This window comes from Coturnix japonica, chromosome 1 (genome assembly GCF_054131305.1).
Source record: "Coturnix japonica strain WE chromosome 1, WE-NBRP24, whole genome shotgun sequence".
Lineage (NCBI taxonomy): Eukaryota > Metazoa > Chordata > Aves > Galliformes > Phasianidae > Coturnix > Coturnix japonica.
In genome coordinates, this window is record NC_140663.1 from 152856659 (window position 1) to 152883320 (window position 26662).

At 40.2% G+C, this 26662-nt stretch overlaps 2 protein-coding genes across 5 annotated transcripts in view; one reads left to right on the top strand and one right to left on the bottom strand.

Annotated features, from left to right (window-relative positions):
• Nucleotides 1–26662, top strand: part of GTF2F2 (general transcription factor IIF subunit 2) — a 75713-nt gene that overhangs the window by 12399 nt on the left and 36652 nt on the right. For 2 of the 4 annotated variants that reach the window (XM_032442089.2, XM_085536119.1), the window contains one exon: nt 20986–21067. In XM_032442089.2, the coding sequence (XP_032297980.2) occupies nt 20986–21067 (82 nt within the window). Of the gene's footprint in view, nt 1–1069; nt 4604–17324; nt 17408–20985; nt 21068–26662 lie in introns of those variants that run through there. The other 2 variants (XM_085536121.1, XM_085536120.1) reach the window with 2 other exon arrangements.
• KCTD4 (potassium channel tetramerization domain containing 4) lies at nt 11932–13653 on the bottom strand. The gene has a single exon (XM_015851753.3). The coding sequence runs from the start codon at nt 13471–13473 to the stop codon at nt 12700–12702; it is 774 nt and encodes a 257-aa protein (XP_015707239.1). The 5' UTR covers nt 13474–13653; the 3' UTR covers nt 11932–12699.

Consider the following 26662-nt stretch of genomic DNA (forward strand, 5'->3'; position numbering starts at 1 on the left):
GCAACCAGAAGCTTGAATTATTAATATTCTTATTTAAATGGAAAAAAAGTTATGGAGGAGAGCATAAGAAATGTAATGTTTTATGGAACGTCATTTTAGATTTATATTTGGTATTTCTCATCTATTTCTTTTTAGGTCTTTTAGCTTGATTCCTTTAATCCCGGTTGGAAGATTTGTAGATTTCCAAATCTTGTGTTCTTTGATTTTAATTGCGTAGACTAATTAGTCTAAATTCTGGCATTCTAGCATTGTACTTCATTCAGTTTTTCTAATCCTTGTGAAAGATTTATCAATTCCTTGGAAAGAGTCAGAAATTCTTACTTCACTTACATAAAATGCTTCGGTTAGGTAGGATATCAGGCAGGTTTAGGAATCAAGATTTTGCTTGAAATCTAAGCTAGTCTGTACAGGCTTCCTTTACAGTGAGGAGGAAGGAGACAGCTCCATAAAATAGCTAAGAATAAGGGAGAGAGGTGCAAGTGCAATTCCCCAGCAGATCAAGCAGAACGCTCTTGAGGTCAGTCCTAGCTCCCGTCACTGCTGTTGAATCCTTTGGGCTTACATTACTGAAATTGCCAGGAATGTACGTGACAGCATGAAAATCTTAGTGTCAAGTAGCATTTAATAAAAATTCCCTTTTTTTCTTCTATGAAAGAAAGAGATTTTAAAAATATCATTAATAGACAAATGCAAATAAGTGCATGTAGAAGGGTTAGAAAGAACCTGCAATCCTGGGAAGCTAGACATGCCTAATGCAGTGTATATATAGACAGATCTCAGGCTTGATTGTGGGATTACCTGTGATACGTACAGATTTAAAAGTACCAACACTTATAATTTGGAATGATGGAGGCAGTGGATGAACTGGAACGAGTCTTAAAACCTCCATCCTTCTTGCTAAAAGGAATTCCTAAACATAAGTGTAACAATAGTGGTCTTTCACATTGTCTTTTGGAATATATCTGTCATAGTTATGTACACTGTAGCATAAAGATGTCTGTTTCTCATGTGTTTTATAAATTGCAGTTTATTCCAGATAATTCTAAGTTAACTGTGATCTGACTTTAAGGTTATGAAGGGCTACTTTCTAGAGACTGCTATTTTATACCACTTGAACACCGAGACTCACAGCCATGGGAGGTTGCATCTGAAGGAGATCACTTCTAAAATGAGTCAGCGTATTAATACTTACGTTTTATTTCTCTGATATTTCTATGTAGCTGTAGGCATACGTGCCTGTTTGTTCTTTGCAGATATTTTGTTCAGTCTTGTTCTGGCTTTTCATGTGATTGATCAAGTTGTCCGTGTCTCACTCTTTCTACCTGCTCCTCGTCCAGGGTACGCTGTGTAAGATGACTGTATATATTTAGTTGCTAGTGTTGCGTCAGTGAGGAGAATGAGCAACTGCACGCTGGGCACTGTTTAAATACACTGACAAGATAAATTGCCAAACCCATTTGATAGAATTAAGCTGTTTGGGATGATGGTAATTGGTTACACCATGGCATTTAAAGGAAGACTCTTAGCCATCAGTTACACTTACTTGTTTAGAATTTGTTTATTCACCTTTTTTTTCCCCAGATGCGTCATGGAACGCAGATAACCTTTCCCTAACTACCCTTCAAGTAGTTCAACTCATTGAGTTCTCCGTTTCACTGCTGGTCTAATTTATCTTGTCCCACAATAAGTACTTTTGAGGCAAAGATGATCTCTTGTATACCTTTGTGTTTTATTTTAGCATAACAAGACCCCAGGGACTACTTTGAGATGTTTCTGCAATAAAACTTATTTGTAGCTAAGAAAGTAAATAAAGGAAGTGAATGAGACAAATTATAAGTAAATCCTTTGATTTACCCCCTTAAGATTTTAACCGAAATTTTTGCTTTAGGGGAGTACTGTCAAGCTTCAGAACTTATTTTATAGATCGTTAGCATTACGTATGATATTTGTAGTAATGTTTAACAAGGAATCATTGTTGCCACAATTCTTAATACTGTATAGAGAGACAAAATGATACTGCTTCAGACCAAAGATTGTATACCCAGTATCTTGTCCTCAGTGGTGCCTAAGGATTCTTGATAACAGGATAAGAACAATGTAACAGCATAGTGGTGCCTCCCCAGGAATACTTCACAGAATCACAGAATTGTAGGGGTTGGAAGGGACCTCTAGAGATCATCGAGTCCAACCCCCCTGCCAAAGCAGGCTCCCTACACCACGTCACACAGGAAGGCGTCCAGGCGGGTCTTGAATATCTCCAGAGAAGGAGACTCCACCACCTCCCTGGGCAGCCTGTTCCAGCGCTCCGTCACCCTCACTGTAAAGAAGTTCTTGCGCACATTTGTGCGGAACTTTGCTGAAGTTATACTATACTTCTTCCACTCTTTAGTCATCTAAGGTCAGAGAGCTCCAAAGTCAGCAGTGATTGTATTTTATTTGGTAGGCCTTCTTGGATTTTACTTCTGTGAAATATCCCTGTTGGTTTTCGAGCCCATGTAACTGGTCAGTATCCTTAATACTTTGAATGATGTGAAAGTTACAGTCAAAATATTAGGGAATTAAGGTATAACATCAAACAAGTTTACCTAAAACAAATTTGAACTCCTTTCACATTCAGTTTGATAATTTGAGATCAGCAGTGCTTGGGGATTCAGCCAATGTTGTTCATTGCCTGAAGCCAGGTTTCTGTTTAATGTGAAAGGAAGGTAACAAGATGACAGCTAAAGGAAAGAGAAATGAGAATTAGCCCTACTTAGTCCTACATCACTCTGAGCAACATCATATATTGTCTGAGTAATTTAAACCCAAATACATGCATGTAGTTCTTATTGACTTACAGATTCTCTCACACTTTCCTGTAAGTGGTGACAGAAGCTGTGAAAACCAAGCATTTGTGCCAGGTAAAGTGTGACCTGTCCTCCAACCTGCTCTCAAATGGATATACTGCTGTCCCTAGCATATATAGTCTTTTAGGCATGGTGTGGTAAAGAAATGTGTTCTGTTGTGCTGTCCTCTTGGAGGTGTGTTAAAGTTGCAGGGGTAGCAGTTGATTATAATATTACTGAGGCTTTGAGAACATCATTTTGAAACCTAGCTAATCTTTCATAGAGAAGTGTGTGTGTCAACTGTGTACACGAACTGCAGACACATATTTTTTTCAAGGACATGTGCATCAGGGAATATTACACATAGTTAGATCTTGAACTTGCTTCAAGCCAGTTGCTCTCCTGTTGTGTTTCAATTTTGTCTCTTAAAGTGTTTTACATAAGTTCACAGCGAACAGCAGTCGTCAGTACTTAACATACTTTAGGACAAGGTGTTAGTCATCTCTTTCCCTATGCCAGTGAGTAATACTAAAGCCTGTTAGTGAGAGGAGAAGCAGCGTTGGGACCATTTATTGGACTTTGGCTAAGAAGACTAAATTATCTGAGATGCTGCAGACAATAGAAAGAACATGAATGAATATGATTAGCCGGGAAGTATTGGTAATGGTTAGACTAGATGATCTTCTAGTTCTTTTCCAACCTTGATAATTCTGTGATTCTGTGATTCTATGAACCTAGTATTAAAATGTTCCCAACTGTGAACATGCATATTTGACTGCAGGCACAAATACGTAATATTTGAATTGTCTGCAGATGATAACTTGTTCCATTTTTTGATGTCATGAAAAAATCAGGTATTGATTATACATGTGTTGGAATGTTTAAAATTCAGCGTAAGTTCTTCTATTAAATGCTGAACTGCATGCATTAAACCAGCTGGTTTTTGTTAAGGAGGCAAAGTTTTTACATTATGGCAGAACTGCATGAAGCTGCTATGTGCACATTTGATTTCAGTATACCTGAAAATGGTTAGCATATACTAATTGTACTCCAAAATTAAAGCTTTAACTGTAAGGGAAAGAATCACAGAATCATAGAATCACCAAGGTTGGAAAAGACCTGAAAGATCATCCATTCCAACCGTTCACCTATTACCAATAGCTCACACTAAACCATGTCCCTCAACACAACATCCAGTCGTTCCTTGAACACCCCCAGGGTCGGTGACTCCACCACCAACGAATGATCATCAGGAGTGAAGGAGTAACTCTTAATTTAAATGCTAGCAGAAACCTCAGTATTGAAGATAACTTAATTACAGAATCTGTCATTTTCAAGCCACAGAAGCATTTTTTGTCTTGGAAATGTAACTTTTTTTTTTTTTTCTGTTGCCAGGTAAATGCAATAAAACTGAAATTACAGGCTTCTTGGTAGTATTCCAGGAATCACAATAAGTAATGGGGCTCTATTTGTTGCTGTTAATATACATGGAGAGGCAAGTGTTTCTCTCTCGAGGTGGTCAAAGTCTAGTACACTGGATAAAATAAATACTGTGGATATCCAAGTAGTAGAACAGTATAAAGGATATGGATTTAATGTAGATTAATATTAATCGGGGGTTTTGAGAAAAAAACCTTCCATAAAGACTGTCTTTAATGTCTGTTTATCGTAGAATACTGTATGAATATTATAATATTTATCTTCTGGACTTCGCAGTCCTGGTGTGTTTAGCCTGCAGTCATCTGTTCGTTGCATTTATAGTTTGTCTCAAACTCATTAAAAAATAAAAAAATACTGAAAAAATATACATGTAATGAACTTCACAGCTTTCAGTACAGACCTATAATTTTATTGTGTGCGCTCTATTTGGAGAACAGAACCCAGAATAAAACAGTAGGAGTCAGCACCCCAAGGATATTCCCTCCTTCAGCTGTGTCAGAGTCCAATACGTTGGATTATTTCACTGAGCATTTTTGGCTCATACTGGAGGTTGTTGTCTTTCTTTGTGGCTGTCGAGTAATCCCAAGAATTTCAGCCACGTATGATCTTGCAGACCATGACTCCATAAGTTGTTTTTTGTCTTCTATGAGAAATTTTGCTGATTATTGGAGTTCACCTGCCTGCCAGCATGATCACATCGCATGGACTCCATCATTGCTCCTTCACAGCATTACAGAACTAAATTCAAGCCTTAGGTGGTGGTTCAAAGGGGCAGAGAGAGATCAAGTGCTTGCTGCCTTGACCAGCACAGGGCTGATATGTAGTGGATGTAAAGCTAGCAGGAAGCAGTTTCAAAGCAAACGAGAAGTGGTTTTACAATCAGAATGTAATTCAGTTGCTGAATTTCTTGCTAGAAGACATATAGATAAAGATACTCTGTGCTAAAGGCTTTCACAACTAAGGAGACAGGTAAAATAATATCCTCTGAAATGTGTGGAGATTAAGAAGGCATCTGATTCTAGAGAACCACAAACGTCTGGTGGCTTGATGCGTGTCTAGGATGAGAATCCAACATTTAATCTGTCCATAAGCATTTTCATGGATGTCTGCATCCACCTATTGTGTTGGAGACAGGATGCTGAGCTGACCCAATACTATTATTCTCACACTGTAGATTTTTATTTGTTTTTTTCCCAATGATGAGGGCTGCTCTGAAAGTTAAACCGCCTATTTTATTATGTTGGCCCATGACATCAAAGGCGGATGTTGGTGGTATGGCAGCAGAGGTTGAACCTTCCTGACAGTGTTCTGTTGCAGATAGTTACCATGTGACAGATGGCAGCAGAGCAGCGGTCTGACAAAATGGCGTCTGACATGGAAATGGATATCAAACAAACATGTGTCATTGAATTTCTCCATGCAGAAAAAGTGGCACTCATTGACGTTCATCAGTAAGTGCTGAATGTTCACGGAGACATGCCTCGCTAACGTTTGTGTTGCAAAATAGTGTTTTGTGGCTGGGAATTTAGTCTATCAAATAACGTTATGTTCTTTGTAGCTGTTATAGTTTCCATTGAAATAAATAGGAGGCATTTCTTTCGGAGCAACGTACCTGTCTAGTTATGTGGCAAGCACATTTTCTTCCTAAGTCTCTGCCTGCAGTGTTAAATAACGTGCTTGTGATAAGCTCATTTTTTTTTCCTTTTCCTCTTTACTTACCACAAACTACTTACTCCATTTTTTAGTGAGGAAGAAGGAACTTCACATAGCTTGGTAGCCTTAACCATTTGAAGTGACTGAGCAGGCTCAGTGTGGGAGTGACTTCTGAGGGCAAAGCCAAGAGCAGTTCTAATGTTGCCTGTGGTCATTTAACTTTTCCTTAGCTACAGCTGGAAGCGAGAGCACTGGAGGCTGCAGTGCAGAAGGACCTCAGCTTTAGTCTAGCAGAGCTCATCTGGTGCTCTCCCTGGACTCTTAAGGCTTTTCCAGCCCCAGCTTCTTGCCAACAGGAGCAGGAACAGTGTGTAGCTGTGCTACAGCATATTGTCTTACTCATGCAGGTTGTCTCTGCGATTTCTGCACTGTAATCTGTGTGCAAGCCAGAAATCATCACTGGGCACAGCAGAAAGTATTAGAGAAATAGATTTTTATTATTGCATAAGAAGGCATAAAGTACTTTATACATTGGGCTTCTGCACTATAAAGAATATGAGTTTCTATTCATTTGAGAAAATGTGTTGGAAATAGCACAAGACCTGGCAATGCCTGAGATGCTGAGTTAGCAATGGGAAAGATAGGAAGCTGAGACTCCTCTTTTCTCCCTTTAGCTGATTCTTATCTGCCTGACTTGCAGGAGGTTTAATTTGTTTTCTATGAGACTACCAGTATCAGCATTGAGAAAATATACTGCTTTATCCCAAATACTTGCTGAGGGCTTTACTTATGCAGTAGAGAAGCAGTAAATGACTGGGTTTGGTGGTACAGTTGCATATTCTGTTTATGCTTTTTGATGTCTAGGCTGTTCATTGCTAGTTTGTTTGCTTAATTCTTTCTTTCTAATTGAGAGAGTCTGTACCCACCTCTGACCTGTTCACTGTGGTACAGAATCAAGAACCTCCTTTGAATTAGCAAGCAGCTTGCTGTGGAGCTGCAGGAGTATCTATAGAGCTTGATATTTTTCTGTTAACAAGTAAAGAAAAAACCCAGTCTTTCTGAAACACGACTTCTCAAAAAGCAAAAGTTTGTAGTGGTAGCAGTACTTTGGGGATAATTAGACCATAAACTTATGTTGTCCAATCTCACTGTTGCACTCTGTGCCTCATCACCAACCCAAGGCCCCAAGGTTGCAGTCACTCTCACAGAGTCCTTTTGCCCTGCTCATCCTTGGTGCTCAGGGATTGTGAGCTCACTGCACCACCCCCTCCTCTCTGCTTGGCCAGTCTGGCACTACAAGCTCTAGCAAGCCTCTTGGATCACTGCTTTCCTGGAGCTGGAGCTTAGTCTCTAACAAGCAGCCTTGGGTTTTAAAATCTCACTTCTCCTCGGTGTAGTTGGTCTCATTTCCACTAACCTATGTAATGGCTCCCCACATTATTTAACACCAGTTACCAAGGCAATACTGTATACTTCATAATAATATAATAATAATTATAAAATAATAAAATAATACTTTTAGCATTATCAGAACTTTACAAACCTTTAGAATGGCTTGATTTTTAAAATCATCTTCTAAATACTTGATTTTCAGACCGTCCTGTGTTGAACTTGCATGTCGTCATGTAATAATGTTATAAATGAGTAGCTAATGTTTACAGGTATAATTATTGTACCAGTTTCTTGCACACTGTTCTTTCTGAAGCAGCAGAGTTTTCTTTTCGAAGAGCTTCTTTTTGGAAGCTTAAAATGAACAAATGTGATGCTGTATGATAATAGCAATGATGTTAAGCTGTTACCAGCGCAGATAGAGATAGGTTTTTTTGGAGACTGTTGCTTTAGCTGAGGCACTCCTACTACACACATTTTTAGGAAGAGAAATCAACTGTCTGGTTCTGCAGAATATTATGCAATTTCTTTCAGCGTGCCTGCTCTGGTGCCATCGTACATCTCCCTCCTACGGTCTTGAGTTCTTGCAGCATTTCTTATTTTCTGGCATTTTACTTTGAATGATGATGATTTATGAAGGCAGTGTTTTGAGAAAGTGCTCCGTGTGATATAATCTCGCATAGCTCTTTCAGAACATCGGTTTCGAAATTAATTGGAAACCATCATATCTTCTGATCTTAAATTTGTTGTACTTTAATGATGGCTTTGTTTCAACTGAATTAAATACGCAAACCTGTCTCTTCATGCGAAAATGCTTGTATTTTGTTCACTAGTAGTCATTTTCCTGTCAGTCTGAGAATTCCTGCCACACGTTAAGACAGGAGACAAGACTGAGGTTGGATAATAGCTATCTAGCGAAGATGAATTAATTCCAGTCTAAGAAAATAACATTTATTTTGTCATAGACCCAAGTTGACTCGTGCCCCCATCACTCATCCTGATTCATTAGTTGACAGAATTAGGGCAACACGACCTTTCTCCCCAAATAAAGTAATGAACGAGACGCTTCCATTGTTAAATTATAATATTCATTGCATGCCCCTATTCTGCCTGTATGCTAATGGGGAGAGAGCTAGAGAGCTTATGTTTCTTCAGACCTTCCCATCTCATCGAATGGAGGCCTTGCAGTGCTCGTGAGAAGGAAGTGAAAATAACAGTGCCACTAATTGCTGTAAATGATGTAATGTTTTTCCCTTTAGCGTCTAAATAAGTTTTAACTGCCTCAGAAAAGAAGTAGCCAGTTGTCACTTACACAGTCATAGTAAGTATGAATGCAATGATATGGTTATAATATGACGTAAATATGTGAAAATGTCAGTATTGCAATTAGGATGCTGAACGCTGATCAGTGGGTAGGCAGTAATGACTGAGATGAGAACTATAATTTGACCTTGATGCACAGCCTTATTTCCTAGAATCGAGGCTACCCTTTAGAAGTCACCTTTGGCTCTAGAGATCACTGGTAATAAGTGGTTGGAGTCTGAAGGAGTACTTAAGGGGAGCATCATATATGTTTGTCTGCTTCCTATATTCTTTCCTGGGCATCTACTTTTGGCTACTGTCTTTACTGATTTCTTCTCCTACAGTCAGGCTGATACCCACCCCTAACAAAGCCCCACTGCCCCCCTAATGCAGGGATGTGTAGCATAAGAGAACAGTGAGAATTAGCTGTGTTATACCGGGGGGGGAAACAAGTGCAGGTCAGGGGATCAGTAATGAGGATCCTACCAAAAGATAGGAAGGACTGAGGTATGGAAATAGAGTTCACAGTCACCAGGGGATACTGGGCAAGACAGACCTTAGTCTGACGAACTACAGCCACTCATAGGTTTTGTCCTGTGTAGGAGTAGACTAAATCTCTGATAACTATAACAGCATACGGCCAAGTGTGATAAAACTGCCATTGCTTTCTCATTTGCTGATGGATAATAGGCGCATGCAGACGTGGGAAGAAGCAGTACAATGGGTGTTTCAATCAATATATATAACATAATATATATTATATATAGTACATATAATAATATATATTATATCTATTATATATATATACTTAATGAGCAGTCGTTCAGGGAGTTTACAGGGGCCACAATATTTTTTCAGCAGTGCATGTTGGTCAGTCCTCCCTTCAGCTCCCTCCTTTGCTACTGAATTGTCTGCCCTTTCTCTTACCCAAAAAATAGACAGAAGCAAGTGGAGTTGACTTAGAGTGAGAGCAGGCAAAGTGCCCCCTAGGGGAAGAGGAAGTTACTTTTTACTGCTACCTTTGAATTGCAATTGTGGGTAATCCACACATTTCTTTCACGATACTTGCAGGGTCTAATACTGGTAAGTGACTGTTAGTGACAGAGGAATAGAAGCACTTGCATGTAAATTGTATTCAAAGTAATACTGTTAAAATAGCTGTTAGTATTTCGGACCTAAGCACTTGATTTGGTGATTTATTTTTGTCATTGTATCCTCAAGTATGCAATTTCTAACTGTAAAGGCAGGGCAGGAAAACTTGCTATCTTTTCTGATGCAGCCATTGGAACGCAAGCACCCACCTGAGTGAACATATGCAAAACCTACTTGCATTTTATTAAATTTATTTATGGAGTAAAAAGGAAACATGGAGTGAAATAATAACTGTATAATTCGACCTGTTTGTGGATTTGTTCAGTGTGAGCATGGAAGACGACAATTTTGTTGTCCCCATCTTCTTTCTGTTTCTGCTGTGGGATTCCAATAGCCTTTGGTCAAAGATCAGCCCAGTGCATAGAAGCATTCCAGTAAGACTCCTAAGAATAGCCACAGAATATTCTTAGAACGTATTTCAAGTGGTTTGATTATTATCTGTGATTACCAACTTGTGAATAGCTTACATTACAAAAGTGCTATCTGTAGTAAATGCAGATCCATCAAACTCTGCTACTCTTTCATGAGTGGAGTTTTGCTGAGGTGGGCGACTGGTGCTGCTTTCTGATACAACGGTGCTAACAGTCCCAAAGAGCCCCAGCGAAAGGAAAGCAACCACGGCAGATTTTAATGAATCGAGTGGAATAAAAATTAATTTCTTTCTTCTTCTCAACTGGAACAGCATTTTAAATCCCACCCAAAGATTAATTCTAACCAAAGGTTATAACCAAAAGCATTTAAGAGAAAATGGGTGATGTGACATCTGAGGAGCAACAGCCTCCTCCAGGCTTTGTGCTTATACAGGCTGTGGATTTGACAGCACTGAGAGCAGCCTTTCAAACCTGTAGGTGAGTGGAGGAGCTTGGTTTGATTGTCTCAGCACTTGTATTTTTTTGCTCATGTATAGAAGTGTGTCTACAAATGACTCTCCATACAGTTGTTCTGCATTTACTTTCAACAGAAGTCCTGTAGATTGTTTAATATACTTTAATCACTAATCACTAAGATTGGTGATTAGTGAGGATTTCTGACAGTTGTGGTTGTGAAGGAGGGTATCAGACACATACACAGGGGTAGCATTCTAGCTGAAATGGCCTGAAAGTGTAAAAGAGGTACATATGGAAGGAGTTATATTTTACTGTATCTCTTTTGTGGATGGTTAATGCGTTTGGACAAACGTGGGTCAGTTCTGGGACACACAAACTTGCATGCCTGAAATTTACAGCGATGCAAATTTTAAACAGTTTGGGAAAGTTCCACTTAAAACCATGTCTTTTTTTGATCATTGCATTTCTAACATAGGGAGGACAGAAAAGTTTGTAGATTTTAGCCTGAGGTACCTGAAGAGGTAATCTGGAGATAGTGGATTTTCCCACTTGATAAAATCAGAGTGGGTTATTGTTCAGTCTGGTCTCCCTCTGTGAGTTCATCTCCCTTGGGGACCCTGATACCAGCAGCCGTTGTATATTATAGTGAACAGAGTTTGCCACTGGAGGATAAGGAGGGAGTTGTTGTATGCCATTGTATTCCTGGTCACTATTACTGAAGATGGATTTATTCCTTCTAAAATCCAAAAGAAGACTGTTCTTATCCTATCATCCTACCAGATATTGTCTGTTTTCCTCAGTTGTCATTTTGGCATGGATTAGATTGCATTTTCTTTGTGCATTCTTAATGTTGGCTTTCTGTACAAAGCAGGTATTCTGGGAAAGCTAAGAAACCACTTGCCTGGGTTTACTTTCTCTAATAGCATTTCACTTGAGTTTTGGGTTCATTTGAGCTCTGTGTGATGATAGAGTTCACCGATGGTCAAAGCTTAAACTCAGTGTTTGTACAGCTTCCATTTGCATTATGTGATGATTTTTCAGCTGGCTTTTGTGGAGTGACTGGTTTGTAAACTTTGTTTAAAATACAAACGGGAAGATGTAATAAACTGTGCACATGAGGAGAAAGAAGGTATTTGTTCCATCGCTCATATTAATGCTTCCTAAATGCTAGCAGGTGATCTATTCAAAACTAATACCACTACCTGCTTTTGGTAGGCTGTTGTGCTCTGCTAATTGCCTCTCTTTATGATCACCAATGATTGATTAGTAGAAAATAGTGCCTTCAGCACTGTAGGAGGTTGGAAACCTGTTACACGAAATTGTTGGAAACCTGTTACATGAAATTTTATTCCAAACATTTTTATTAGCCATCTGATAAACATATATAACCAGAAAAATGTAACATTCTCTTTAGAGTGAATTCATTTTCCATAATAAAACAGACCCCCCCAGCATTACTGGTTGGCTGACATGTTCTTAGCAGTTGCTATCAATGTAGTAGCACAGCTGTAAATTTCTTTTTAAGAGAGCTGAAATCAGAGTTGTTTGACTTCAGAATCGAGCAGATTAATTTTAAACCCTCTTTCAATTTCATGGTTTTTTTTTTGCAAACTCGTCATAACAACAAATTAGCATCAACACTAAGGAACACTGAAAATCATTTATTCCAGTTAAAATCCATTCTGAATTCATGAGGAGCAGCAGAACATATCGTGAGCCTGCCTGTTGTATGAGAACAGTGTCTGTGCTGCTTGACAGAGCAGTGAGGTGTATGCGTGTTAGTCATACAAGTACACAGAAATTCAGCCAGACTTCCCGGTTGAAAGACAGCATGAAAAAAAAAAACATAGTACAAATACCAGAAAGCGTTCGGTCTCTGTTTACAGTGGTTAGCAGATAAATTTGATGCTTGAATTGAATAAAAATTTCACTCAGCTCGAATAAGCCGGAGATGGATGTCGTTACGAGATTTACATACCATTAGCTCACATTAACTGATTAGCAGCCGAGCTGTGTGGTACAGGGCTGGTTAGATACGAGATCTGTGATGCCAGGACGCTGCCGTTAAAGGAGGTCTGCCGACTGCATGCTTGTTTCCTCTGCCTTTGTAATTACTTGATAAAATGAAGTGCATCGCTGTGAACAATAGACCCTTTGGAACAATCCAGGCTGGTCAGCAGTCTGAATCCACATTTTAAAGCCATCATAATTGCCTCAAACTTAAGAGTTTCCAGGGTACAGACGAAGGTGTTGTCCTCCTTCAGCACAAGTCGCGTACCATTTTCAGACTTTATGAAGTATTTGAATTGAATTATATTGGAAGAGACTGAAAACTCCTCTGGAAATCCATCCAGCCTGCTTTTGGACACCAGTACGATTCGGGATTTAATTTTTGCTATGAAATCAGGAGCATTACAAAAGATCCGGAGCCCCTGCGAGCGGTCGTGGCTATCAGTTATTTCCAGGAAAGTGGTCTCTCGAGACGCGAGCTGCTCCTTCTCCCACCTCGATTTTACTGCATCCGATAAGACTTTCAGCTGAAAGAAATCTGCTTCGTGTGCCAGAAGTTGATTTTCTCGAAACCCTTCCGGTAGAAGAAGTTCTCCATTTCGGAGGAAGTTCAGAATGTGTCTGAACAGGAGTCCATCTCTGTCTATGAAGTAATGTCCGTCCGCATCGAAAGGGCACATTATTTTTCCATTGATTATACCTTCGAGGAAAGAATCTGGGTACTTGGTTAATGTTTGTTTTTGTGTGATGTACAGATAGCCGCCAACGTTCAGAGTAACCAGAGACGTTTTATAGTCCTTGTCTTGCTCAGAGCCCTCGAAGTTGCTGTGGTTTTCTTCAGATTCCTTTGCTCTTCTGTTTGATTTTCTCTCCATTATCGAAGCGAGCACAGCGATCTTGCTTTGTTCTTGTCAGCTTGAAAAGAGAGAGATTTTGATTTAAGAGCACCTTTCTTCGGCTCTGGCACGATGTTGGAATGGAAATGCTGCTAGCATTGCTCGGGCTGTCAGCTGGGTTTTGCAGTAGGTGGCGTATCAGCTGTGTATGCAGGGAGATGGCAGGAATATGACTGTAGAGGGAATTTGCATTTAACTGTGTGAGGGAAGGAGGGGATAAAAACCACTTCTCTTTCCGTCTTTACACCTTGGAAGTTTACAGAGTTTTGAGGGTTCCACACAGAAATGAGTAATGCTATTCTAAAGGGCACCTTGTTTTTAATGCTTTGCGATGCGTTTGTAGTATCAGCTGGCCAAATCGTGTGTAATGTTTCTGGAGTTAAACACTCTACTTCATTTATGGTGCAAGGATCTCAGTTTGCACAGAGCTTATTTTCACGTTTTCCTTGTATTATCTGTGGTATCTGAGCGTACAACAGGGCAGCACTGAAGGTGAAGGCATCCCTAGTGGTACACAGAGAGGTATCAGTTCTGGTTATTCCTCACATATAGGACGTGTGTGTGTGGCGCTGAGATGTTTTCACACTGTTACTTTAGAAGTGATGCTGAAGGCTTGTCTGTCTGGTGCATTTAAGTTTGTGATGAAAGCTTCCATTTTCAGCTGATGGAAGCATCCGCACCAATACAAGCACTGCAGCCTAATGAGGTTTAGCTTTATCTGTGCCATAGATAAAAATTGTTTTGGAGAGGAGAGCGGTTTGCTGTTCACATGCGTGCTGTTTCTTAAGTCACTAAGTAGCATCAATTCCTTCTTTTTCAATAGCAGCATCGGCTGCCCTGTGAACAAAGGGTTAGTGTGCTCACAGACAGCGTGCTGAACATCACATAACGTTACAGCTTAGCAACACTTGTGTATGGGGGGAGCAGCGGCAGCAGCGGCAGAGCGTGCTACAATCAAATGGCTGTCTCCTCTCTGTGAAGCTGCGCTGAGGTTGGCTCTTGGGCTTCTTTAAGGAAAGGTTTCCCCTTTAAGCAGGGAGGGGAAGGCTCTGCATACATCTGTACATACATTTCCTGGGGCCAGGGGGAACCAGGGGGTGGGAGGCACCGTGTGCATCCAGAGCAGTGTGAGCAGTGAGCACTGTGAGTAGTGAGCACTACCTTTGGCTGGCCATGGGGAGCTGAACCCATCTTTGTCCAGAGTTTTTCACTTCTACAGGTGGATTCCTCTTGCTTTGCCCAATAAACAACAGAAAGTCAGATGATCCTTCTGTGAATTTCTCTGTTTCTAAAGATATTACTCATACTGTTCCCGCTGTTTCTAAGGCTGTTTATCGATACTGTGGAATCATCACTATAATATTTTATTAATTGGTAATTAAACCTAGTACAAATAAATGCACTTTTTAAATCTGCTATTCAGCCTTGCCAGGGTATCCCTACCACTGATACTCAGTTTTTTTCTGCTGCTGTGTGTGATACATTAAACAGATATTATTCATTAGATTGATTTTATCAGGAATTAGTCATGGCTTTAATGTTAACTCTTTGGGACCATTTAGCATTGCTAAATTTCAACCACTTTCTGATTTTTAAACATTTAAACTTTTTTTTTTTTTTTTTTTTCTTCCCCAAAGTCAACTGCATTCACATTTATCGAGAGAATAATCAAGAAAGTGAAAGGCTGAAATAGTTTGATTTAATTTATATATATATTTTTGTCATTGCAAGAGACTCCCATTCAAATTAAATTTATTATCCAGTGGTGGAAAATTCAGCTAATGTGCTTATATCATATATAACTTTAGTGTTAAATATAGTGTTAATGGCTGCTAAGAGAATGATTTCTGTGGTGCTTTCAGCATGGTGTTGCTGAAACACTGAGGCTGAACAAGTAATGTCCTTGCAGAAGTAAGCAGGGTTTTCCAAGAAGCTGAGGTTTGTAAAGGATAGGGGATTCATCACAGCGAGCTGAACTCTCTGCATTTTAAGAGGCAGCGGTTACAGAACAGTATCTGCTCTTTTGATTTTCCATGCTCATAATCTTCTGAATATTTTGGTGCTTAGAGTTGGAGTTTTTCACTTTCATGAACAAGTACATATTCTTTGAAAGATCATGCTAAATCATTTTAGTGGTTCATATGATAAAATATTCAAAATCTACTTGATGTGGCAAATAGACTGTGAAGATCAGGAATTTATGCATTTAAACCTTTGAGGCTTGAAACATTTAGACTTGATGTCAAATTTTACTCCTGACATACCCGTGCAGCTTTACTTCACTGCAGCTGACAGTTGTCTGTAATGCAGAATTTGAGGCTGGCATGTCTTTGTGACAACTTTCCTCTTCCTATGATCTACTATAAGATGTCATTTCCAAAGAACCCTCATTCTTTCCATACACTCAATGATGCATGTACTACTGCAGTGCCTGTAGGTTTAGTGAAGTAGAAGATACTTCAGTGGCTTCACATAGCTTAGTGTACGCCAGAATCATAGAATTAACCAGGTTGGAAAAGACCTTGAAGATCATCAAGTCCAACCGCAGCCTAACCATTGTACCCTAACTCTAACAACCGTCTGCTAAATCATATCCCTGAACACCACATCCAAACGGCTCTTAAACACATCCAGGGATGGCGATTCAACCACCTCCCTGGGGAGCCTATTCCAGTACTTAACTACCCTTTCTGTAAGGAAGTGTTTCCTAGTATCCAACCTAAACTTGCCCTGGCGCAACTTGAGGCCATTTCCCCTCGTCCTGTCACTTGCCACCAGTGAGAAGAAACTTGCCCCACTCTCACTGTAGAAGAACTAGATTCCCTTTTCCCTTCCTCTAGAAGATTGTCATGAAGTCCATTTTGGTAAAGGTAGGCAACTTGCATGCAAATCTAGAGACTTTGCCCAGTTTTCTGCTCTCAGTCTGTGTGGTGCACTGGGAGTGAAGGGAACTGCACTTAGTGTCTCAGTCCTTTCTGCTTCCCACCTGGATTGAACAGCTTGGTTGCTGAATGCTATCCCATGCCACAGGTGAACTGCCTCTGTTTCTGCTCTGTACAACTGAATTGTGCTTGCTGATGTTGGTAGCTAGCAGTCCCAAAATAATCATCATCACGAAAGAGATATTAACGGGTTGAGCTTTCTCAGACCAGCTAAGAAACTGAAAAATAAGCCTAGTAGAAGATATGAGAAAATGTGGCCTGTTAAGCTTAATGGAGGTAGAAAGTACATAAGTGCCTGTGTGGGCAGAAAACTTTTATACACAGCTCTTCAGCTTAGTAGTCACAGGTCTAACAAGGTCTAGGTGCTGGAACTTAAGAGCTATGTGCAGTCAGACTAGGAAATGAACACGTTAAAATCTCCAGGCCAGCCTGTCTTTCTCTGTGGCTCTTTGTCTCCTTCTTTCTATCAAAACATCTTCTACACAGTTCTAGTAAATTTCCCCAGTGCCTGTTTACTAAGATTGCCTTAAGCATTTTAACTGCATTTTGATGGTGATCATCAGCAGAATTTGAAGTTGGAACCGACATCTCTCTGTCACTTCTTTGAAGGAGTCAGCAGCTGAAATTCCTTTATGGTTAACACAAGGATGCTCAGGTAGAGATGTGAGTGCATCTGGTAGCTGATGCTGCACCTAGGGACTGTGTAGGGCAGCCTACTGCTGTGCTAACCCTGTTTGTGTCCCTGATTATGGTGACTGATGGTGTCAGACACTTGGGGAGACATCTTTTTTCCCATCTAATCACCGGTCTTAGCTCATCATCCATTTTGAGTAGTTTTTTAAATGGGGAATTTCTACTTTCATGCCTTATTCCTCCTTTGGGTTCTAGGTTGATGTGACTGTACTATGGAAGTGTCAAGGCAGATGTGACACTTTGGATGTCTTTTCATTGCAGCTGTGGCCCTGCAACAGGTGAGAAGATATTCAGGTTTCTGAAGATAGCAAGCACTGTTCAGTGATTTAAGCCTAATTAGACTGTGAAGAGAGTAAGAACTGTTTCCCTGCTGCATTCTTGCATTTGGAAGTTTGCACGCAGCTCTGCAGATTTATTCTGATGGTTTCTCCGGATGACTTAAAATCCCAGGAGAGTCCAGGGAAAATGGGACACAAACCTCAGCTTCTGGGTAGCAAATGGATTTTGACACCAGGCTGGGTTAACTGTAAGGTGTTCTCAGGCTCTGCTGTCAGCCTGGTACTTGGAATCCCACCCTCATAGCGGGATCATTAAAAACCAAGATGAGATCACTGGTCTGGGTGGTTCAGATGAGTATAGGCTGATGAACCTTATGCCATACAAGCTAATGGAAAAACAGTCATGGAGTTCAGTGGGTAGAAGCGAAATGTGATGGCTACTAGCCACACATAATTTAGAATCTTGTGACATTCTGATTTTTGTCTTTAAAAAAAAAAAAAAAAAAAAGAAATTAGCAAGCATGGAATAAGATTAAAAACCAGAAACCAGTTGACAGTTATCAGAAAGTAATTATCAGTAAGAAGTCACTCGGGCTGTAGTTTAAGGGCTTTCTCCAGGATTAGCAAGAAGGGACAGCAGCAAGTGCGAATCACTGCTTATAGGATGTGTCATGATTGACACCAGTGCTGGTCAGGCAGTGAATAACTGTGACAGGACTGTCATAGTGTGACCTGGATTGCTTAATTCACAGAATCTTTTTAAAGAAAACAGAATTTAACCAAGACAGAAGCAATTACATATATGTATTTCCCTAAGAATGGGGAATGCAGAGTACAGTGATAGAACGCGAGGCTTGGGAAGACTCAAAATAGATGCAGTAGTGCCATAATAAGCAATCAGCTCCATCAAGCCCCTGAGCAATTGATCTTGGGGGGAGCCACCAACTCCAAGCAGTTCACTGAACCCTAAAAGAGATGGGGCTGATTGCCTTCTGAGTGTCTCCCTCAGTTTGTTGAATTCGAAGTGTGCAGAATAACCCCGAGATGACTGAAATGAGGCAAGATAAATCTCAAGCTCATCTCCTGTAGCTGTTATTTTATATCCTGATATGGTTTTTGTGAGACTGGTACAGAAGTATTACATCTCTTTTCTGGTCTCTGTATTGTTAAAATATCATTGAGAGGTTGAGTTAGTGCAGGGAAGAGCCACACGACTTTACTGAGGTGCGGTTTTTATTAAAGTGCCTTACGGTGAGATAATGCATGAACTTTAGCTAGCTTCGTTTATTGAAAAGATGATTGAGAAGCGACTTGATTGCTATGTAAAAGTGCTTTCACAGGGAGAAAATACCAGGTACTAAAAAGCTCTTTATCATAATATAGAAAGACATAATAAGAACCAAGTGCCAGAAGCTGGAGACAAATTCATATTGGAAATTAAGCACCAATATTAGTAGCACTTTAGTCACACACAAGTTATTAGATTCTGTACAGAAGAAAGAGGATAACATTTAATTGTCTGTGATGTTCAGGCAGTCAAGCAAATTGGCCAAGTTTTTTCTTCTCATCAGAACCTTAAGGATCAGTAAAAACAGAAATGATGCTTTATTTTCATAGAATCATAGAATGGCCTGGGTTGAAAAGGACCACAATGATCATCCAGTCTCAACCCCCTGCTATGTGCAGGGTCACCAACCACCAGCCCAGGCTGCCCAGAGCCACATCCAGCCTGGCCTTGAATGCCTGCAGGGATGGGGCATCCACAGCCTCCTTGGGCAACCTGTTCCAGTGCGTCACCACCCTCTGTGTGAAAAACTTCCTCCTAATATCTAACCTAAACCTCCCCTGTCTCAGTTTAAAACCACTCCTCCTTGTCCTATCATTATCCACCCATGTAAACAGTTGTTCTCCCTCCTGTTTTTACACTCCCTTCAAGTACTGGAAGGCTACAGTGAGGTCTCCCCGCAGCCTTCTGTTCTCTGAGCTAAACAAGCCCAGTTCCCTCAGCCTTTCCTCACACGAGAGGTGCTCCAGCCCTCTGATCATCTTCATGTCCCTCCTCTGGACCTGCTTCAAGAACTCCATGTCCTTCCTGTACTGGGGCCCCAGGCCTGGACGCAGTACTGCAGATGGGGCCTTACAAGTGCTGAGTGGAGGGGGACAATCACCTCCCTCTCCCTGCTGGCCACCCCTTTTTTAATGCAGCACAGAACACAGTTGGCCTTCTGGGCTAAAAGCACACACTGCTGGCTCATGCCCAGCTTCTCATCCACCAGATTTTGTTCAAAATTACTTGCAAAAGTGGTGTATTCTTCTCCTTTTAAATGATTTAATGATTTTTAAATCAAACCAGGAATTTTTAAATTAAATTGTTTTTTTAATATGTGCTGTTGAAGCAATTTCTGTCTGCATTATTTAGGGATTTTCAGGTGTAATAGTTTTTAAGTTGATAAGGCACTGGTAGAAATCTCAGGCATCTCAGGAATTGCCTTGTGTTACTGGATTTTGTTTTTCTGAGTGTTTCTGTTCTCTTCAGTGGTGTTGTCAACTGGAACTGACAGTGATAGTGTAACTTCTTGCGCCAACAGCAAGACAAGACTTTCAGAAGGAATAATAGTGAAACTTAATCAAGGCATTGAAGTTTAAAAGCTCATCCTTTCTTTTAAGCAAGGCTATTCCAGAGTGGTGTTGGTTTTGTACATATTGCCCTGGCTATGGCCGAATAAATTGTTAAGTTAGCACCATCACCCTCCATGCACTGGGACACAGCAGTGGAAAATTAAGTACTTGGCCAGTGTTACATCTCTCTTCCTTTCTGCTTATGGTTGCTTTTAGTCTTTAAGCTTTTCCTTCTTTCCACAGGAGGCTGGTACTATCATATTGCTCTGTAAGTATCATTGCTTTAGGCAAAAAGGTGTTCACATCAGACTACAAAGCAACTGCTATGGAAGTGAATGTGGAGAGAACAGTATTAACTATAACTTGGTAGATGGTTTTCTAGGTTACTAGCAGTATTCTTTTTCCTTTTTCCCCAAGCATTAGGACATACGTAATGCAATAAAATAACGTTCCATTGATGAGCAGTGCTTTATTGTAATAAGATGGAAATTAATTGCTTCTTTTTCTGAAGGTAAAAGCAAAATTAAATCTCATTTTGTCTTTCACTAATTTTGGTTATTTTGGTGGATGTCTTCTCTTTGTAGATAGGCTTTTGGGGTTTTTTATGCTGACTGTATTCAATGAGAATCTCTAGAAAATCATTCCTAGGTGAGTGCAACTGTCTGAAGAAAGTAGGCCCACACTTTAATTTAACATCTCATCTTTGTGATTCATGCTTAATATGTAGAACATCTGATTGCAAAATGGAGATGTGTTGGGAATACCAGCTGTACAAGAATGTTTCTCCTTCCTCTTCCTCAGTGTCAAAATAGCAGAGACTTGAGAACTTAATTTGACTTTTGAGAACTCATTATTACATTGTATTTATTAAATGCTGAGTTAATGAAACAGAATGCAAGCTTTGACTGTGTTGGTGAATTTGTTTTAATGTCTAATTTTGCTTTGTTGTCTTATACTAGATAAACTTTCCCTGGAAGGAATAGTGGTGCAACGTGCTGAATGCAGACCTGCAGCTAGTGAAAATTACATGAAACTGAAAAGGTAGGACAGCTCTACTACAAAAGGATGTGTGATAGCTTACTTTGATGCTTTTGTTTTCCAAGAGATGAACAACGTCAGTATTTTCATTGTCTTATATAAGGTTTATACATGATTGGAATAGATCTTTCTTTGGGAGTGGATTTTACTATGAGAGACGAATGGAGGCTGTCATGAGACTTATCCCACCCTGTGGTGTTGCCTGTTGGGGTGATACTGGCTTGTGCATTTTGTCACATGCAGAACTCTTACTAGAACAAACACAGTGCCTGTTCACATCTAAACATATGAATACATGTCTTTATTTGGTTGTTCTTGAAGCAACATTTCCCAAAGGTTAAAAGTTTACATATGGCCAGACAAGCTACTTGTGCATACGCTCATGTGTGGATTGTCCAACTTGAATTCCACTGAACAGTTTATACTGTGCTATGGTGGACAAGGAGCACCGGTGGTATTAAAATGCCCTAAACAGCAAACAGCTTAGGGAAACCTAAACTGGGATACTTTCTAGAAAACACAATAGAAGTGACATGAAGATCACAAAAGAGACTCAATCTTTTACAGTCTTAGTGACTACAAAATTGCATCTAAGAGTTGTCATGTGGTTCATATATGATTTCCATAATTAACTCAATGATGCTCTCTTAATAAATCCAATTTGGAATTCAGTTGTGCTCTATATTAAATACGTATTTGCATGTTTGATGCATGTGGGTTTTAATGAAATCACTCTCAATATTTTGAGTTTGTTGTTTATGGAGAAGTACAAAGCAGGACATTTCAGGAAGGGAATCAACAATGCAGACTTAGTTTCAGAATATTCAAAATCAAAAAAAGCAAAGGGATATTTTGATGTTTTCCCACAATTCCTGATGTGTTTTCTGTGCATCACGCACCACACTTCTAGAATCTTGCTTTATTAACCTCCTCTTAGGTCTAAACTGCTCCAGTATTTCCTGATTGTTTTTATTCAATTCTGAGACTTTATGTTTTAGCTGCTGGCAAATCAGTGCCGTAACTTTGTTCACATACAGTGAACTACTTCATTTCAGACTGTGTTTTGTGATTGCTATCATGATTTCTATCATGGGTGTGAAATGGAGTATGAAGCAAATGTGGTATTACTAGAAAAGGACTCATTCCATTCTGGCAAATTTAAATATCTATGAATATAGTCTGTGGAATATATTTGCTTTGTAATGGTTTTAATTGCAGGTTTCCCGATCCAAGTGCTTTTTAGCATTTTGTACACAGTCTCCTATTAGCTGATCAGATAAGGCCGCAGCAGGAGGTCAAAACAGAACCAATAGCTTTAATGACACGCTGCCCGAACTTTCAGCATTCTATACTCTGTCATGTGCATATGCACACAGCCCCTCCTGATCTTTGCTTTTTGTTTTCATGCTGAACTCCTGCAGGAGCAATGAAGATACAAACATGAAAGCAGGTTTTGTCTTTGGAAGCACCGAGAAGCTGAAAACTGACTGTACCGTGTGGTTTCTTTTTTTTCCCTTTCCTATAGCAAAATTGGCAGGCTGCGTGTGCCTACTTTCTAACTTTCCATGTTGTAGGAAAAAAAAAAATAAAATAAATAAGTAAAATTAAAATCTCATCTGGTAGAAATCAGCGTGAGATTTAGCAGATCTAGCAGTCACAGCCTCAGAAGAAATTGGTTTATGTCCAAACAGAATTGCTGGTATTTCAGTTGCAGAATCTAACTTTTCACTCCCTTTTTATTCTCTCCCACCCTCAGCATGCTGCAGCTTGTATTGGTGCCTAAAAGGCAAGTGAGAACATTGAAGATAAACCACATAAACTATAGAATTGTGTTATATTAAACCATTTTTATTTGCTTTTTTATTTACTATTATCCTTCACATGAGAGAGACTCTCCAAAGACGGGATTGATAATACTGAGAAAACAGCAAATCTGTTGTGTAGGCTTAAGTGCTACAACAATAAATTGACTTTGGGAAGGAAATAAAATTAAATGATAAGTGTGGTTGATTCAGACTTTGAAGATCTAGAAAATGAAGTTAAGCTGAGCACTCCTATAACTCTGATCATTTGTTTTCAACAAGCTGGCAGTGACCTAAAGGAGTTATATGCCTCCCTGCTATCAAATGCAGATACGGATCTCTTCTGTGTCACCCTTTTAATCTGGCTTAAGGTTGTGGGCTAATGGGTATGGTGTGCAGCATCGTGTTTGGTTTCTATCCTGATTCTCAAATAGAAGGCAGAGCTACCGTCTTGTGATGGGACTACCAGCAGTTAGGTGGGAGATGAGTGAGATATGTGGGTTTAGGGGTGGGTAATGAGCACAGAATTAGATGACACGTACATATGGGTGCAAGTGTTGGCAAAGCTGGCAGATTGTAGGGCTTTTTCCCATGAAAAAGCCTTTGGTTTGATTATGGGAAGAGTGAAGCTGATGTTCAGAACATTTTAAATGCAAAGTACAAACGTGTGTCCAGTCAGAAAAGTAAAGCAGAAGTTGTGTGACCTTCAGTTGGTATTTTCCATTTTGGAAGTTACAATTACATTTTGTTTTCCTGAACTTCAAGCTCTAGAAGGGGAATAAATCCCATGAAACACTTGTTGTACTGTGCTAATACAACTCCACGCTGTTCAATTTCATAGGTGATTTTTACTCTTTTTTTAATTACCAGTGCATTTGTTCTTTGTAACACCGTAATGGTTAGTTCCTTGGGATTGCTCAAGTTGCGTGCAACGTGGTAACTGGGCACCATGTTTTTTGAAGGGAAATGCAAATACAGCATAAGTATTTGGTGAGCATGATGTTTGATGGCAGTTCCCCAAATGGTAATAAATGGACAGCAAAAACTGGAAGGAAATCAGAGTATGTATTTCATTCTCAGATGTGCTGCTCAAATGCTTGTTGCCTTTCGGAAATGTTTTTGGGAGACTCTGGATCAGTTACGCTTAACCTGAATTACTGAACTGTCCCAAACTATATTCCAGATTGAAAAATGTATTCACAGTGCCTGTATGAGCTGACGTTTAAGGCTTCAGTAATATCTAGAATTCTCTCAAGTTACTTAAAAATGCAACCTGAAGTGCTGCTAATGAAAATGGTATTTGCCAACACAGCGTATCCTCACGGGGCTACAAGAATTTTGTATGTCTTCTTGCCTCTTATGTTTAAAGGTTTCAGTGGAGAATGTGATGAATGTCCTTAGAGAAAACTGCTGGAATAAACACATGTTGTGGGCTTTTTGAATAGATGGGTTGCAAGCTGATCTGCAGGAGTTAATGATCTTTTACCTTTGAAAACTCACTTTTCCTTCCAACTTTGTTACGTAGGCTACTGTAAGTCCTGACATTTGCTAGTCTAGGCCAGGAAGGTGAAACTTAATTAGTGTGGATGTGTTGAAGTAGTTGCTCATCTCAAAAGTATTGTTAAGAGTATTGACTGACCGACAGTTCAGAATAGTGCTGAAAATGAACATTATGCCAGGATTTTCTTGATTATTTCTTTTCTTTTTCCCCAAATACCCCCTACTGGGAAAATGAAATGAATAATTTGACCAGCATGCCACCTCATATATATTTTTGTAGATATTCTCAGTTGGCTATGAATTCCCTTTTGAAGAAAACATGTACGAATAAATTCATGCATTCTCCACAAAAGCTGACATGCTGCACAAATGCTGTTCAGTTTGTTTGAAGTGGGAGGCCGCTTCTGTGCGCAGCTGAGATTGCATCTGCCTGTCAGTCAGTGCAACCATGGTTTTCAAGCACTGAAGATCAATTTCTTTGTCTTGAAATAAAATTCAACATAGTTCAACAAGATGTTCCCTAAGTACGCCATTAAAGAGAAAAAATATGTATTTTTTTTCCCCATGTGTAAAAACACATTGAGGCCTAGCATTTTTCTAGAGGATAACATGCATGCTCATAAGGGTTAAGGGCATACTGTTGAGAGAGGTGCTGTATATTTCCCTAAATTTCCTTGACATCCATCAATTTTATACAATCAAGCAAGTGCCATTCTACTTGTAAGCCAGTAGAACTTGGACTGCAGAGTAGCAGGCAAACAAGAACTTAAGTGTATTAATCCATGTTATCAATACGGTTGCCTTCTGTGGTGGTTTAACAATGGCAAATGTAGAATCCTACACCTTGGAAAGAATAACCACGTGCGTCAATGTGAGTTAGAGGTTGACCTGCTGGAAATGAGCTCTATGAAAAGAACCTGAATGTTCTGTTGGACATCAGGTTGACCGTGAGCCGGCCCTCATGGAGAAGAAGGCCAGTGGTATCCTGGGGTGTATTAAATGAGCGTAGCCAGCAGGTCAAGGGAGGTGATTCTCCTTTTCTCTGCACTGATGAGACCACATCTGTAATCCAGATAGTGAAAAATCTTTAATAATGCCCAGAACTGGACACAGTTACAACACCAAGTTGGGAGGGAGTGTTTATCTGCCAGAGGGGAGAAGGACACTACAGAGGGACTTGGATAGATTGGATCAATGGGCTGAGGTAAGCTGTATGAGTTTCAATAGGGCCAAGTGTCAGGTCCTGCATTTTGGTCACAACAACCCCAGGCAACCCTACAGGCTTGGGAAGGTGTGGCTGAACAGCTGTCTGACTGAAAAGGACCTTGGTGTGCTGATGGACAGTTGGCTGAATATGAGCCAGCAGTGTGCCCAGGCGGCCAAGAAGGCCAATGACATCCTGGCTTGTATCAGGAATGGTGTGGTGAGCAGGACTAAGGAAGTCATCCTGCCCCTGTACTCAGCATTGGTGAGGCCTCACCTCCAGTACTGTGTTCAGTTTTGGGCACCTCAGTACAAAAAGGACATGGAGGTGCTGCAGCAGGTCCTAAGAAAAGCAACAAGGCTTAGAGAATATGCCCTATGAGGAGAGACTGAAGGAACTGGGGTTGTTTAGTCTTGGGAGGAGGAGGCTAAAGGGAGACCTTATTGCTCTTTTCTAATACCTGAAAGTTGCTTACAGGAAGAGCAGGGTTGGTTTCTTCTCAGATTACAGGGTGAGGGGAAATGGCCTCAAGTTGTGCCAGGGTAAGTTTAGGTTGGATATCAGAAAACAATTATTTACGGAAAGGGTTGTTAAGCACTCGAATAGGCTCCCCAGGGAGGTGGTTGAGTCACCATGCCGGGGTGTGTTTAAAAACCATTTGGATGTGGTGCTCAGAGATATAATTTAGCAAAGCATGTTAGAGTTAGGGTAGTGTGGTCATGTTGTGGTTGGACTCAGTGATCTTAAAGGTCTTTTCCAACCTGAGCAATTCTATGATTCTGGGCTCCTCCATTCAAGAAAGAGAACTCGTAGAGAGAATTTAGCAGATGAAGAGCCTGTTGCATCTCCTGTGTGAGGAAAGACTGAGTAACCTGGGACTGTTTAACCTGGAGAAGTGAAGATGGAGAGGGGATCATCACTGGAAGGCCACTATGAGGTTTCCTCAGAGCCTTTTATTCTCCAAGCTGGGGTTGAAGAACCCCAGCTCTCATTCTGCCCTTATAGTGGAGGTATCTGATCATCTCCATGGCCCTCTTCTGGACCTGCTCCAACAGCTCCATGTCCTTCTTGTGTTGAGGGCCCCAGAACTGG

Bases quoted from the DNA above. Each gene is read 5' to 3' on its own strand.
- KCTD4 (XM_015851753.3), bottom strand. From the start codon at position 13,473: ATGGAGAGAAAATCAAACAGAAGAGCAAAGGAATCTGAAGAAAACCAC.